General features: G+C 45.4%; 1 protein-coding gene across 2 annotated transcripts in view; it reads right to left on the bottom strand.

The window, feature by feature from the left end:
• The window catches only part of LOC121555094 (SH3 domain-binding protein 4), a 56,105-nt gene that overhangs the window by 13,562 nt on the left and 27,027 nt on the right, over positions 1 to 15,516 (bottom strand). The window contains exon 4 of one of the 2 annotated variants that reach the window (XM_041868899.2): positions 14,997 to 15,398. The exons of the other annotated variant lie outside the window; for it this stretch is intronic. Coding sequence (XP_041724833.1) covers positions 15,324 to 15,398 — 75 coding nt within the window. The 3' untranslated portion in view covers positions 14,997 to 15,323. Of the gene's footprint in view, positions 1 to 14,996; positions 15,399 to 15,516 lie in introns of those variants that run through there. 2 annotated transcript variants of the gene reach the window in all.

The raw sequence follows: 15,516 nt of genomic DNA, 5'->3' as shown, positions 1-15,516 counted from the left end.
ATGCTATAACTAGCAATGCAAATGGCTCTGAGTAATATAACTACACAGATCATACACATAACGTTAGCTAGCGAGCCAGCCAGCTAACGTTAGCTAGCTAGCTAACAGTACACTTTAACTTGAAATGAAAACGACTTTCTGACAAAATTAGGAACGTGTAGTATCTAAAAATGTAGCTAGCTAGACTATCTTACCCGTATATATGGATGGACGCTTCTCCCTCTCTGTCACGGATGCCATGGTTGCCCTTAGTTTGAAGATGTAATACAATTGTATTCGTATTTACAGATGGCAATACAAGTTTGTTATTCAAGGCACATGAAAGTTCACATGTTCCAGAAGGCATTTCTGCCAATTCTGCATTTTGAAAAAAACAACAGTTATGTTCAAATGGCTCTCCTGTGAAGTAGTGACGCTCACCATACGCCTAGTTTCCTGAAATGAGTCACATATAGGAAATTAAGTGTTACTACTGTTATGACGCGTGACACGTCATGTATTTACATTGTCAAGAGTCGTATGATAACAACATGTCGGCATTGGGACAGGATTCAAGGAAGTTTGAACTTCTTTTTCAATTTTTATGGTATTTGAAGTGATTTCTACTTAATAATTGTTCACTAATAGAGAATGGGTTAAATCCATGTAGGGCATAATTGCCATTTACACAGCTTTAGGCCACAGACCATCACAGATAGCTGAAGAAGACTTATATGCTGTGCTGTTATTCTCAAATGTCACTGAGGCATAAGGGGTTGGTATTTTGTGTGTGATGCGTGTGTTGCTGTGTGTCCGAGTGTGTCTGCCTGTGTCTGTGTGCGAGTGGTTTAGCTAAATGTCACAACGATCGTTTCACCAGCACAGCAGTCAGTATGCATCCTCTTCACTGCATAAATCATCTCACTGAATGCATATTTCTGAGAGGGGCAGGCAGGGGCTTTCTGCTGTATCGGTCTTTACACAGTGTGAATCAGTCTTGGCTCTATCGTTTACTACTTGTAAACAAAGTGTACAAAAGCAAGATCTAAGGATAGCTCCGAGTGATCAGGAGCTGGTTGAGAACTGAGGGAGTTCATTTGAGGAATGTGATGCTTCTTGAAGAATAGCTCGTCTTCTCTCGTCTCTCTAGACTCCTCCTCATTCTCTCATTACTCATGTACTGTGTATATTGGCTTTGTCAGTCTCTCTTCTATCATCTTGTTCTCCATTTGCTCCCTCGTTCCATCTCAGCCACTCACTCTAATGTGCATTTCAGTCATGCTCTCTACTTAGTTCTACTTTTCCCTTTCAACCTGTAGGCTCTCTTCCTGTTTTCCTGTTTGAAAATACACATATCCAACTGAATGCCTCCATACCCTCAACCAAGCAAGAGTCTGCTTAGCCGCGATTAGAGAATTCTGGGTTCTGATTGTGCCACTCCGCCCCTCTGCATGAACCCCCTCCATTCTACCCAGACTGGCAGAATAGTGAAAACAAACAAACAACGTCTCAACTCTCCAGAGAGACACAGATATGGAGAGTTGTCAACTGTACCAGCACAGCAGTTGGCCACACCTTACTGCTGAAGGAAGCAGGGAGGGAGAGCGCTGAGCAGAAAGTTAAGAACAGAAGATGGAGGAGTCTAGGGATGCTGGGGGAAGAAATGGGGGCTGTGTACAAAAATGGCAACGCACAGAGCTGACCACACATAATCATCCCGATGGCCGCTTCCAACTTTCAAAATAGTCTTCCAGAAATAGATTGTTATTATTACTCCTGAGTACTACCAACTGCATGGGATCTCTCTCTCTCTCTCTGCAAATAATTCAAAGAGTAGGATGAGGATTGGGACTCGGGAGGGGTCTGCTACAGAGTTGTGTGCGTGAGCGGATGGGGAAAAAATCCCTCTCAGCGCAGGATACAGTGGGGTGCCCACCTACGTGGTTTAGAACCTCTCCAGATTTTCTCTCTTTTCCAAATCCTATTTGCAGAATGGAACAGGTGCAACGGTAGCTCGGTCAGAGCCCATCTGAAAACTGAAGTCAGTATATACACACACACACACAACACACTCACTGGCCTCCAATACATGACCCAACAACACCGGACAGCACAGGGAGTGTTTCTGCATAATTGTCTGGTCCTAGCTGGGCTGAGGTAGGTTGTCTGGTCGTAGCTGGGCTGAGGTAGAGGGGCTATCCGAGGGAGGAAAGGGGAGGACGTGTGGACCGCAGGCGCCTCTTGGTCCATAACTGGCGCTTCTGTTTAGCCTGTTAACAATGAGACAGGAAACATCTGTGGGGATGTGATCCTCCACAGACACATATCCTGGCCCACGTCCATCAGACGCCAAACTCCATGGTCATTATACAGACTCAGAATGGGGTTTATACAAGCCCACTTTATTGTTATGTACAGATGTAGGATCATCATTTGAGCCAGTTTGCTACAGCAGGAAAATAATCCTACATTTTTGTAGAGGTTGATGATTTTCCCTTACAAAAAATCAAGTCAAATTTAAAAGTGGAAATTAAAAACTTCAGAAGCCTTTTTAAACACCAAATACACTACACGTTTTAAGTTTCCATCATTGATCAAATTAAGATCCTACATCTGTAAGAGTCTAGAAGACGCAATACACATAAAACACAAGATACTGTTTCTGATTATTTTTGTCTCTCAGTCAGTGACAGGGTTGGATGTTTGATGTTGAAGTGCAGAGCTCAGACATCACAGCTGAGGCTTGAGCGAGAACCTCCGTACATCTTATAGAGGATTGAGTTCTTTCTACATTAAACAAAAATATAAACGCAACATTTACAGTTTTGGTCCCATGTTTCATGAGCTGAAATAAAAGATCCCAGAAATATTCCATACGCACAAAATAACATATTTCTCTCAAATTTTGTCCACAAATTTGTTTACATGCCTGTTAGTGAGCATTTCTCCTTCGCCAAGATAATCCATCCACCTGACAGGTGTGGCATATCAAGAAACGGATTAAAACGGCATGATCATTACACATGTGCACCTTGTGCTGGGGACAATAAAAGGCCACTCTAAAATGAGCAGTTTTGTCACACAACGCCACAGATGTGTCAAGTTTTGAGGCAGCGTGTAATTGGCATGCTGACTGCAGGAATGTCCACCAGAGCTGTTGCCAGATAATTTAATGTTCATTTCTCTACCATAAGCCGCCTCCAACGTCGTTTTTGAGAATTTGGCAGTACGTCCAACCGGCCTCACAACCGCAGACCACGTGTAACCACGCCAGCCCAGGACCTCCACATCCGGCTTCTTCACCTGCGGGATCGTCTGACGCCAGCCACCCGGACAGCAGATGAAACTGTGGGTTTGCAAAACCGAAGGATTTCTGCACAAACTGTCAGTAACCGTCTCAGGGAAGCTCATCTGGGTGCTCGTCGTCCTCACCAGGTTCTTGACCTGACTGCAGTTCGGCATCGTAACCGACTTCAGTGGGCAAATGCTCAAATTCGATAGCCACTGGCACGCTGGAGAAGTATGTTTTTCACGGATGAATTCCAGTTTCAACTGTACTGGGCAGATGGCAGACAGCATGTATGGCGTCGTGTGGGAGAGCGGTTTGCTGATGTCAACTATGTGAACAGAGTGCCCCATGGTGGTGGTGGTTTATGGTATATGGTAGAAGCTGGCATAAGCTGCGGACAACGAACACAATTGCATTTTATCGATGGCAATTTGAATGCACAGAGATACCGTGGCGAGATCGTGAGGCCCATTGTCGTGCCATTCATCCGCCACCATCACCTCATGTTTCAGCATGATAATGCAAAGCCCCATGTCGCAAGGATCTGTACACAATTCCAGGAAATGGAAAATGTCCCAGTTCTTCCATGGCCTGCATACTCACCAGACATGTCACCCATTGAGCATGTTTGGGATCCTCTGGATCGACGTGTATGACAGCGTGTTCCAGCTCCCGCAAATATCAGCAATTCCGCACAACATTTGAAGAGGAGTGGGACCACATTCCACAGGCCACAATTAACAGCCTGATCAACTCTATGCGAAGGAGATGCCATGCTGCATGAAGCAAATGGTGGTCACACTAGATATTGACTGGTTTTCTGATCCACGCCCCTTCCTTTTTTTAAGGTATCTGTGACCAACAGATGCATATCTGTATTTCCAGTCATGTGAAATCCAAAGATTAGAGCCTCATTTATTAATTTCAATTGACTGATTTCCTTATATGAACTGTAACTCAGTAAAATCTATGAAATTGTTGCTTGTTGCGTATATATTTTTGTTCAATGTATTCCGGATTACATAAAACTGACAGACAAAGCAAAGCACAAGAGAGTCTGTGTCCTCTAAAGGTTTAGGTTTGTTTCAATGTCGTTATTGTCCTGTTGATCTGCAATTAACTTACAATTAAAAAGTTGTCCAGACTCACAAGTGCTGAAATCGTCAAATCAATAGAAGTGCCTGACCGCCAAGCGTTAATGTGACGATTATTGCACACGTACTATGCAAAGTGGCCATTTTGCAAACCCAGAATGCATGTGAAGTTTAAATGCTTCCAAAATGTTCAAATTTACAGGGGGCTTTCATCTTACGAGTGGGAGTCTGTGATATTACAAATGCCATGGAGAAAGGAACAGAAAACATTGTTAAAAGCAGGAAACAAACATGAACCCACACAGGGTTACAACACACACACTATATGTAGTGATCACACACACATAGGATGTAGTGATCACAATATAGTAGCCATATCTAGGAAAACCAAAGTTCCAAAGGCTGGGCATAATATAGTGTATAAGAGGTCATACCAGAAGTTCTGTAGTGATTCTTATGTTGATGATATAAAGAATATTTGCTGGTCTGTGGTGTGTAATTAGGAGCAACCATACGCTGCACTTGACACATTTATGAAATTGCTTATTCCAGTTACTAATAAGTATGCACCCGTTAAGAAAATGACTGTAAAAACTGTGAAATCCCTTTGGATTGATGAGGAATTGTAAAATGGTATGGCTGAGAGGGATGAGGCAGAAGGCATGGCAAATAAGTCTGGCAGCACAACCGATTGGCAAATGTACTGCAAATTGAGAAATCATGTGACTAAACTAAATAAAAAGAAACTATACTATGAAACAAAAATAAATCACATAAAGAATGATAGTAAAAAGCACCTTAAATGAAATTTTGGGCAAACAGGCAAACTCGGCTCCATCATTCATTGAATCAGATGGCTCATTCATCACAAAACCCACTGATATTGCCAACTACTTTAATGATTTTTTTAATTGGCAAGATTAGCAAATTTAGGCATGACATGCCAGCAACAAACGCTGACACTACACATCCAAGTATTTCTGACCAAATTATGAAAGACAAGCATTGTACTTTTTAATTCCGTAAAGTGAGTGTGGAAGAGGTGAAAAAATTGTTGTCTATCAACATGACAAGCCACCGGGGTCTGACAACCTGGATGGAAAATTACTGAGGTGTGGCGTACCGTGGACAAGCCACCAGGGGGAGACTAGTCGAGGCCTGGTGACAGACGGAGTCTACATCACGCGGCGGTGTCTCCCTCTGCTGGACGTGCCAGGTCTCGACGGGTCCTCCGGCCAGGACTAATTGGGGCTGATTGAGGCTGGTGTGTAATCAAGGGGCTGATTACTCACCACCCGTACGGGGCCCATAAAGCTGCCAGGAGGGCAGCACAGGAGAGAGGTTGGGTGTAGTGAGCGGTTGCTACCGGATAGACGTCCTCACGGTCTGCTAGAACCGAGGGGCTCGGTGTTCTACCCCAGAGAAGACAGCATTCCTTGGATCCCAGAAAACTGTAACCCAGAAGAGGTCTCCTGTAGGATCAAACCCCCTGGTCTGCCACAAGTGGTGGAGAATGCAGGAAATCTGACAACGTGGTCTGACCAGGGTTGACGTTTACGCAGTTTTAGCAGTTTGTTCGGGCCCAACAAGCACAACAGGACATTCAGGAACGAACGCTGGAAGAACAGCGTCTACAGAATGTCCACCTGCTTGAGGAAGTCAGGACGCTGTGAGGAGAAACGCAGACGAATCGCTTTCCAATCAGTTTTTAATCATTCTATCATTCTAACGGAGGATGACGACAGAGACCTACCTCCGCACGTTCGAACGGACAACACTCCGGGAAGGATGGCCCAAGGCGAAGTGGACGAGTCTGCTGGCCCTGTTCCTGTCCGGAGACGCCCAAAAGATGTATTATGACCTCAACACCATACAGGCAGATAAGGCTACGGGTACAGGCTACGGGTACAGCCTGGCCCGTCGGGCCCAGCTGGTCCACGACTGGCGGTTCGTGGCCGACGCTTACCCCCAAGCCCAGATGAGCGACCGACTGCGCATCACCAGGGCATGGCTCCTAACCGACGTAGCCACCCTCCCCGTTATCGACAAAGTGGTCACGGATCGCTTCTTACGGGCGCTACCTCACGACATGAAGAGGGCGGCGAGCCTACGCGCGCCTCAGACCTTGGAGGACCTCTTGGGAGCCGTGGAGACGCACCAGAATACCGAGGCCCTGCTGAAGGGGACACAGGCCGAGTCCGGGAGCCGTCAGATGGGATGGAACGACGACCCCACCACAGTACTCACCAATCCGACAGTCAACCGGGCTAAATGACTGCAGACCCGTGGAGAGACAGCCGGGGGAGAGTCGACCCGCCGATGACAACCCCAGGTGGATGAAGACCAAAGGAGGTGTTTTGAGTGTGGCACCCGGGGACACCTCGCATGGAATTGCCCGGGCCGAGAGGAGCCGATGCCATCAGCGGGGCCCCGGAGACGAGCCGGGCCACGGAGTAAACTACGTCACCTCCTGTTGGGCACACAGCGAACCACCAGCACCCATGGTCCCGGTGAAAGTCGACGGTCACGACACCCACGCTTCGTTGGATTCCGGGAGTGTGGTAACGCTCGTACAAGCGCGCCTGCTGGCCCAGCCAACCGACCGTGGTAAGGAGATGTCCATCTTCTGTGTCCACGGCGACACCAAGCGGTATTCGACCGGGCAGGCCACCATCGTGATGCCACAAGGGAGCTTCCAGATGGTGGTGGGTGCCGTACCTGAGTTGCCGGTACCCCTCCTCGTTGGACGAGATTGTCCTCTGTTCGCGGCACTGTGGAGGCACGAGCTGGGAAAAAGAGTACGAGCCGGCGACCGACGAGAGCGGGGACGGACCCTCGCCTGTGCGGCCCGGAAGCAAGCAGTTGCTAACCCCGTGTCTACGGACCCGCCGAGACACCTGCCCTGAGCCCCCTGAGGGGACAGTTCTGGACCGCCCAGTGGGAGGATCCAAATGTGAAAGCCGCCATGGCCCAAGTGATAGCAGTGGATGGCCAGCTTCTCCCAGGGGTGAGTGATTGGCGATACCCCAATTTCCAAATCAAATATAACCTTTTGTATCAGGTGTCGCACGAACAGGGGGAACTTTGAGAGGTGCTGTTGAGATCCTGGCCGACCAAGGTACCGAGTTCATGTCCCGACTAATGAAAGATTTGTGTGCTCGCCTACAGATAAAGCAGATCTGGACCTCTGTCTTTAACCCGCAGGGCTTGTCGAAACGGTTCAATAAGACCCTCAAACAAATGCTGGAGAAGGTCATCGAGTGGGATGGGAAGAACTGGGACCAGCTACTACCCCACCTAATGTTCTCGATTCGAGAAGTGCCCCAGGCATCCACTGGGTTTTCCCCTTTTGAACTCCTCTACGGGAGGAGACCACGCGGCCTACTGGATCTCGCCAAGGAAGTGGGGGAAGCCCAGCCGACCCCCTTACACAGCGTGGTGGAACACGTTGAAACGATGAGGGAGCGGATGACAGCCATATGGCCAGTGGTAAGGGAACATATGGAGAAGGCACAGTGCGCCCAAGCCAAGGTCTACAATCGGGGGACCCAGCCCCAAGAGTTCCAGGTGGGGGACACCACATACGGCAGCCAGGGAGACGGAAACCATAACAGATTTACCACGTGAACCTGTTGAAGAGGTGGCATGTGAGGACAGCCTTGGCCGTGTTGTGGTCAAAACCTGGGACGTCGACGGGACCAGTGGTGGTCCCGAGCAATGAGAACATCAGACTGGCCCAGAAGCAAATGCTCCGGGAGCTCATTGATCCGAACACTGCTGTGTTTTCCGAGAACCCGGGCCGAACGACCCTCATTGAACACCACGTACGCAACCGGCCTAGAGAAACGGTACGAAAGAGGCCATACTGGATCCCTGAGGCCCAAAGGAAGGACGTGAAGCAGGAGGTGGGGGTGTACCGCGGACAAGCCACCAGGGGAGGCTTGTCGAGGCCTGGTGACAGACTGAGTCTACATCACGCAGAGGTGGCTCCCTCTGCTGGACGTGCCAGGTCTTGACGGGTCCTCCGGCCAGGACTAATTGGGGCTGATTGCTCACCAGCCGGACGGGGCCTATAAAGCTGCCAGGAGGGCAGCACACGGGAGAGGTTGGAGGTAGTGAGAGGTTGCTACCGGATAGACATCCTCACGGTCTGCTAGAACCAAGGGGCTCGGTGTTCTACCCCAGAGGAGACCGCATTCCCCGGATCCCAGAAGATGGTAACCCGGAAGAGGTCTCCTGGAGGAGACATACACCCTTGAAACTGAGGTATCACACTTGTGTCCGTGTCTGATCTGTGTAAACGTTTAGTTCAAACCCCCTGGTCTGCCACAGAGGATAATAGCGGACGATATTGCCACTCCTATTTGCCATATCTTCATTTTAAGTGTGTGCCCTCAAGCCTGGAGGGAAGCAAAAGTAATTCCGCTACCTAAGAATAGTAAAGCCCCCTATACTGGCTCAAATAGCCGACCAATCAGCCTGTTACCAACCCTTAGTAAACTTTTGGAAAAACTTGTGTTTTGACCAGATACAATGCTCTTTTACAGTAAACTAATTGATAAGACTTTCAGCACACTTATAGGGAAGGACATTCAACAAGCACAGCACTTACACAAATGACTGATGATTGGCTGAGAGAAATTGACGATTAAAAGATTGTGGGGGCTGTTAGACTTCAGTGCGGCTTTTGACATTCTCGATCATAGTCTGCTGCTGGAAAAACTTGTGTTATGGCTTTACACCCCCTGCTATATTGTGGATAAAGAGTTACCTGTCTAACAGAACACAGAGGGTGCTCTTTAATGGAAGTCTCTCCAACCTAATCCAGGTAAAAGGCCAGTGTGTCTATGTATGTGGATGACTCAGCACTACTTGTATTTGTGAGAGGTATTGACATGTTGAATGACCGAGCTGTCTGTTTGAACTGCTGGCACACAGCTCGGACACCCATGCATACCCCACAAGACATGCCACCAGAGGTCTCTTCACAATCCCCAAGTCCAGAACAGACTATGGGAGGCACACATTTCTACATAAAGCCATGACTACATGGAACTCTATTCCACATCAGGTAACTGATGCAAGCAGTAAAAAACAAAAACGCAGAAACGCTGTTAGTTTGTGTTAGTTTTTGCTCGTTAGCATTTAGTTAATTGCAAAGACAGGCAAATCCAGCTCATAAAGTTATAGAAGCACAGCTAGTAGCTAGCGAATGTCCTTTTCGGTGAGTGTGGACATTTTTTAGAGCGAAAGTGAGCAAGAGTAATTGTGGAAATGAACAAAGTTGTGATGCATGCTTTTCTTAAGGAGGACAGAGCAGAGGGGAGAAGAACAGAGGGAGGAAAAAAACACTAGTAGGAAGCACAGGGGAAAAAATGGCAGCTGTACTTTAACTCAGATAACAGAGCTCTTTGATTTCTAAAACACAGCAGAAAGCTGTTAAGATATCCGATGGCAAACATTTAGTAGTGAACCGCATACAAGTGTAACTTCATCACCTCGCCGATAGACTGCTATGGACTCACCAGCTCCCCCTTTCTCTTGTTGTGCTCTTTACAACGAACATGTGACTGGCTCAACTGTTCTGGGGAACTACGGTAAGCTTCATAATTTAAAATAATGTGACCGGTGAAATGAAGATCGCAATTTGCTTAATCTCCTAATGTATTGTACAAGTTGACTGCAGGCATTAACTTAAAAAGTAGCTACAAATATTCAAATGTATTGAAAAACTTCAAATAAATAGTTGACGGTATTGACAGTATTGAAAAACCATCCTGTGGCTTTTTCCAAATACCCCAGTATACGGTATACCGCCCAAGCCTAATACCTATGTTGACCCAGACTGCTGAGCTTTGTTGACTCATGGATATTGGAGAAAAATGAGTGAGTGCAGGTTAAGCTGGGGTAGGTGTAACTTTACCTAGTGCAGGTAACACATTGGATCAAGTACCTTTTGTGTTGTTACCCCTTTGGCTAGCTACGAGAGAACGGCATGACTGGCAGATGAGGGCCAAGCTCTGGGTGAAAGGAACTTATCTCCAAGAGCCCTGTTTCAAAAGAGCTTTACTCTTCCTGACGAAAGAGAAGTATTGTGGCATTCTTCTCAGTGGGTTGAATGAAAAATAAAACTGGCACTGGATTCATTCGGAGTACAAAGATTTGCAAACAAACAAAAACAGTCTCAATATATTCAAAACTATGAGGGTCATGTTGAGTAGTTTGTCATATTTTTGAAACCATGGTTTCATCTGTTCAGGCAATAAACATATTTTCATTCTGTCAATGTAACAATGTATTGTTGCTGAAACGATATCTGATGTGACAGAGGGGGCCACTCCACTCTTTCTCTTTAGCTTGCTTGAGGCTTTTGGCAGGGCCCTTGAGGAGCTCTGTATTTTACTGCTAAAGTCTATAGGCAATTACTACAGGCAATGCAGGTCCACTAACTCAGAAATAGTAAAATGGGGGAGGCGGAGGGAGAAAATCCGAGGAACCTCTCTCTCCATTTGGGAGAAGTGGATATAGTCCCATGCCTAACACATTGCTGATAATTCCTTTCTTCCTGAACAATGAGAGAAACTCTGCATGCATTCAGATACTTGAGCACAAAGCCTGTCATCTCCTACCACCCTGTAGCTCAGTTGGTAGAGCATGGCGCTTGCAACGCCAGGGTTGTGGGTTCGTTTCCCACGGGGGGACAGTATGAAAAATGTATGCACTCACTAACTGTAAGTCGCTCTGGATAAGACCGTCTGCTAAATGACTAAAATGTAAATGTAAATCTCCCTTTCAGAGGTGCACACAATCCCTTTGCTTTGTATCTAAAAATACACTCTCAGCTCTCCGTCAGGTGACATGCAAGCGAATCAGGAGGAATTGTTTTCAGTGTCAGTGAAAACACTTAATTGCAGAGAGACGTAGGAGAGGGTAATTAAATTGACAGCCACATATGAAGCTTCAGAAGACCACAATGGAGGCCCACCACGATGTATGAAATCTAATATTTTGGGGAATACACAGATACAAAAGATGCTTCTCTTAAAATGGCTGACAGTCTATGCATTTAAAAAGTCAGTGCCCAATTTTATGTCCACAAAACAGCTCTTGAAATACAACGGTGCAAAAGCAACAACAGTTTAGTTATTGTTGTGTACACAAGAAAAGTGATTACCTACATTGGATTAACCTATTAAATTAATACTAACCAGTAAAGTTGCATGTACGTTGATGGGTCCCGTGTGGCTCAGTTTGTAGAGCATGGCGTTTGCAACGCCAGGGGGGACCAGTTAGAAAAATGCGATGCATTGTACTGTAAGTCACTCTGGATAAGAGTGTCTGCTAAATGATTAAATTGTAAATGTAGACCACAACGCAGTTGCTAACAAATATCCATCCTGCACGTTTCAGTTCCCTTGTACCTTGGGCTAACTCAGTGGCGCCTCAAATAAGACTAACATCCTCTCACTGGAAGGAAGTGGATTAACTTTCTCCATTTCCACTCTGCATAAGCACCAAATAACCTTGTGTGAAGTTGTTTACACCACGGTATTTGCCATAAATAAACTATAAGAATGAATGTGAAGGTCTTTGGGAGTCATCCATCAGGAATTGTACATTCTATGTATGCAAGGCTGGAGGAGTTTGGTATAAGCATGCCACTTGTTTTGTGTATACTTTGGAATTCTGTGATAACATCTGTATTACTGGTTGCTGCACCATCGTTTCCAAAGGTCCATCCAATGAGGTACATCCTATTTGCCAAGATATTCTAATTACATTTGAAAGGGATAACGCACCCAATATTAGCGCTGATTGTATCACATAAATAGAACGTGTAAGCCAAACAAATGAATTAAACAGGGCCCTGAGAAATTGGGCCCTTAACTCACCACCACAGACACATCTTTATAGTAAGTTCTGCTTCTCCACACTGAAGCTCCCCCATGTCTATAAATGGTTGTAACTGGTGTTTACAACCCAACCTAAATTATAGTTTATGTTCCATCTTACCTCTATTACGGCCATGACCTCTAAGGGACTACAACAACGCAATGTTATTGAAAAAAAATGTTTCATTATGAAGGCACAGAGAGTGAGGGAGGCTGAAGTTTTGGGGGAGTATTCTTGCACTTTAAGTGTGTGAGAATTCTCAAATAGCACATACTGCATCCAAAATGACAAAATGACAACATCGATGATTTTCAAATCAATATCACATCTCTTAGATGTTGTCAACACTTTGAAACATGGGGAGGGAAGGAGAGACTTCATATTGATATTTCTTTCAATATTGGTTTGTATAGAAATTCACTGTGGGACCTGCTGTCAATTTTGCCAGAGGCAATCCTGGGCAATACTGAACAAAACTGTTTTGATGCCAATATCTTTGCACAGAATAGTGGGAGAAAGGGAAACAGACAGAAAGGGTTGGGTTTGCAGGAATGTTTTGAAGTCAGGCCAAATCAGCTGGTTTCTGGTCTAATGTTAAAGAGTTTTGACACGTCAGGGTCACCAATGGGGACAGTGATGACTGAATAATGCAGATGTTTAAAACGCTTAACACTAATTGTTCCTGTAAGTCGCTCTGGATAAGAGTGTCTGCTAAATGACTAAAATGTAAAATATAATAACACCAATAGTTATGTCTGGTGTGTGGCCCCATCTCAGACACATCTGAGGGGAAGTATTGCATAATATCGATGTCATTGTTACGGCGAGACATAAACCTCAGCTATCAAACAGAACAGGGAGTATAGTGATACTCTCTGAAAGGGGCAGGAGAAACTTCATCAGATACAGTGGGGGAAAAAAGTATTTAGTCAGCCACCAATTGTGCAAGTTCTCCCACTTAAAAAGATGAGAGAGGCCTGTAATTTTCACCATAGGTACACGTCAACTATGACAGACAAAATGAGAAAAAAAAATCCAGAAAATCACATTGTAGGATTTTTTATGAATTTATTTGCAAATTATGGTGGAAAATAAGTATTTGGTCAATAACTAAAGTTTCTCAATACTTTGTTATATACCCTTCGTTGGCAATGACACAGGTCAAACGTTTTCTGTAAGTCTTCACAAGGTTTTCACACACTGTTGCTGGTATTTTGGCCCATTCCTCCATGCAGATCTCCTCTAGAGCAGTGATGTTTTGGGGCTGTCGCTGGGCAACACGGACTTTCAACTCCCTCCAAAGATTTTCTATGGGGTTGAGATCTGGAGACTGGCTAGGCCACTCCAGGACCTTGAAATGCTTCTTACGAAGCCACTCCTTCGTTGCACGGGCGGTGTGTTTGGGATCATTGTCATGCTGAAAGACCCAGCCACGTTTCATCTTCAATGCCCTTACTGATGGAAGGAGGTTTTCACTCAATATCTCATGATACATGGCCCCATTCATTCTTTCCTTTACACGGATCAGTCGTCCTGGTCCCTTTGCAGAAAAACAGCCCCAAAGCATGATGTTTCCACCCCCATGCTTCACAGTAGGTATGGTGTTATTTGGTCCTCCAAACACGACGAGTTGAGTTTTTACCAAAAAGTTCTATTTTGGTTTCATCTGACCATATGACATTCTCCAAATCCTCTTCTGGATCAACCAAATGCACTCTAGCAAACTTCAGACGGGCCTGGACATGTACTGGCTTAAGCAGGGGGACACATCTGGCACTGCAGGATTTGAGTCCCTGGCGGCGTAGTGTGTAACTGATGGTAGGCTTTGTTACTTTGGTCCCAGCTCTCTGCAGGTTATTCACTAGGTCCCCCCGTGTGGTTCTGGGATTTTTGCTCACCGTTCTTGTGATCATTTTGACCCCACGGGGTGAGATCTTGCGTGGAGCCCCAGATCGAGGGAGATTATCGGTGGTCTTGTATGTCTTCCATTTCCTAATAATTGCTCCCACAGTTGATTTCTTCAAACCAAGCTGCTTACCTATTGCAGATTCAGTCTTCCCAGCCTGGTGCAGGTCTACAATTTTGTTTCTGGTGTCCTTTGACAGCTCTTTGGTCTTGGCCATAGTGGAGTTTGGAGTGTGACTGTTTGAGGTTGTGGACAGGTGTCTTTTATACTGATAACAAGTTCAAACAGGTGCCATTAATACAGGTAACAAGTGGAGGACAGAGGAGCCTCTTAAAGAAGAAGTTACAGGTCTGTGAGAGCCAGAAATCTTGCTTGTTTGTAGGTGACCAAATACTTATTTTCCACCATAATTTGCAAATAAATTCATTAAAAATCCTACAATGTGATTTTCTGGAATAGAAATTCTCAATTTGTCTGTCATAGTTGACGTGTACCTATGATGAAAATTACAGGCCTCTCTCATCTTTTTAAGTGGGAGAACTTGCACAATTGGTGGCTGACTAAATCATTTTTTTCCCCACTGTACACTGCTATAGAGTATTCATCAGGTACACTGCTATAGAGTATTCATCAGATACACTGCTATAGAGTATTCATCAGATATACTGCTATAGAGTATTCATCAGATACACTGCTATAGAGTATTCATCAGGTACACTGCTATAGAGTATTCATCAGATATACTGCTAATCCACAGTATAGCACGTTTCTATGGCTCTCTTCTTCAGTGTGTCTGTGAGTTTATCATGTTAAGTCACATAACAGTATTTTCCACACCCTCTAGAAATGGTCAGAACACTGAATATGACTTCCAAGATCAAGCCAATTACAAAAGTCAGGGACTTTTGACAGTACTATTGTTTTCTGGTAGGTTTTTATTTACACAATAAATGAAGACAGAGCATTATCTAGGCAGGCTGAGCCATCAGGTAGATTTACGAATGCAGCACATCTCTAACTCAATGTGATTTACAAGACGGAGACGGTGGGGGTTGGACTGTGCCAAAACATTCTGCTGCTCTCCTCAACTCCTTAGATGCCGACGCCCACGCAGCACTTATTGACTGCACTCTCAACAGGATTAGCCCACTGGACCATAACCTCAAGCAGCTGTAAGTAGATAAGGGACTGAAGCATGCACACTAGACGAAACATAGACAAACAAAAAAGTTGCACACTAGACGAAACACATAGACAAACAAAAAAGTTAATCACACATCAAAACGACAGACAAAAGCACCTATTTCTGACTGAATAATAGCTGAAAGAAAATGTTAACTCGCTGCAACAAAAAA

Source organism: Coregonus clupeaformis, chromosome 40, assembly GCF_020615455.1.
Source record: "Coregonus clupeaformis isolate EN_2021a chromosome 40, ASM2061545v1, whole genome shotgun sequence".
Classification (NCBI taxonomy): Eukaryota; Metazoa; Chordata; class Actinopteri; order Salmoniformes; family Salmonidae; genus Coregonus; species Coregonus clupeaformis.
The sequence above is the reverse complement of the archived record's forward strand: the minus strand, read 5'-3'. Positions and strand labels throughout refer to the sequence as shown.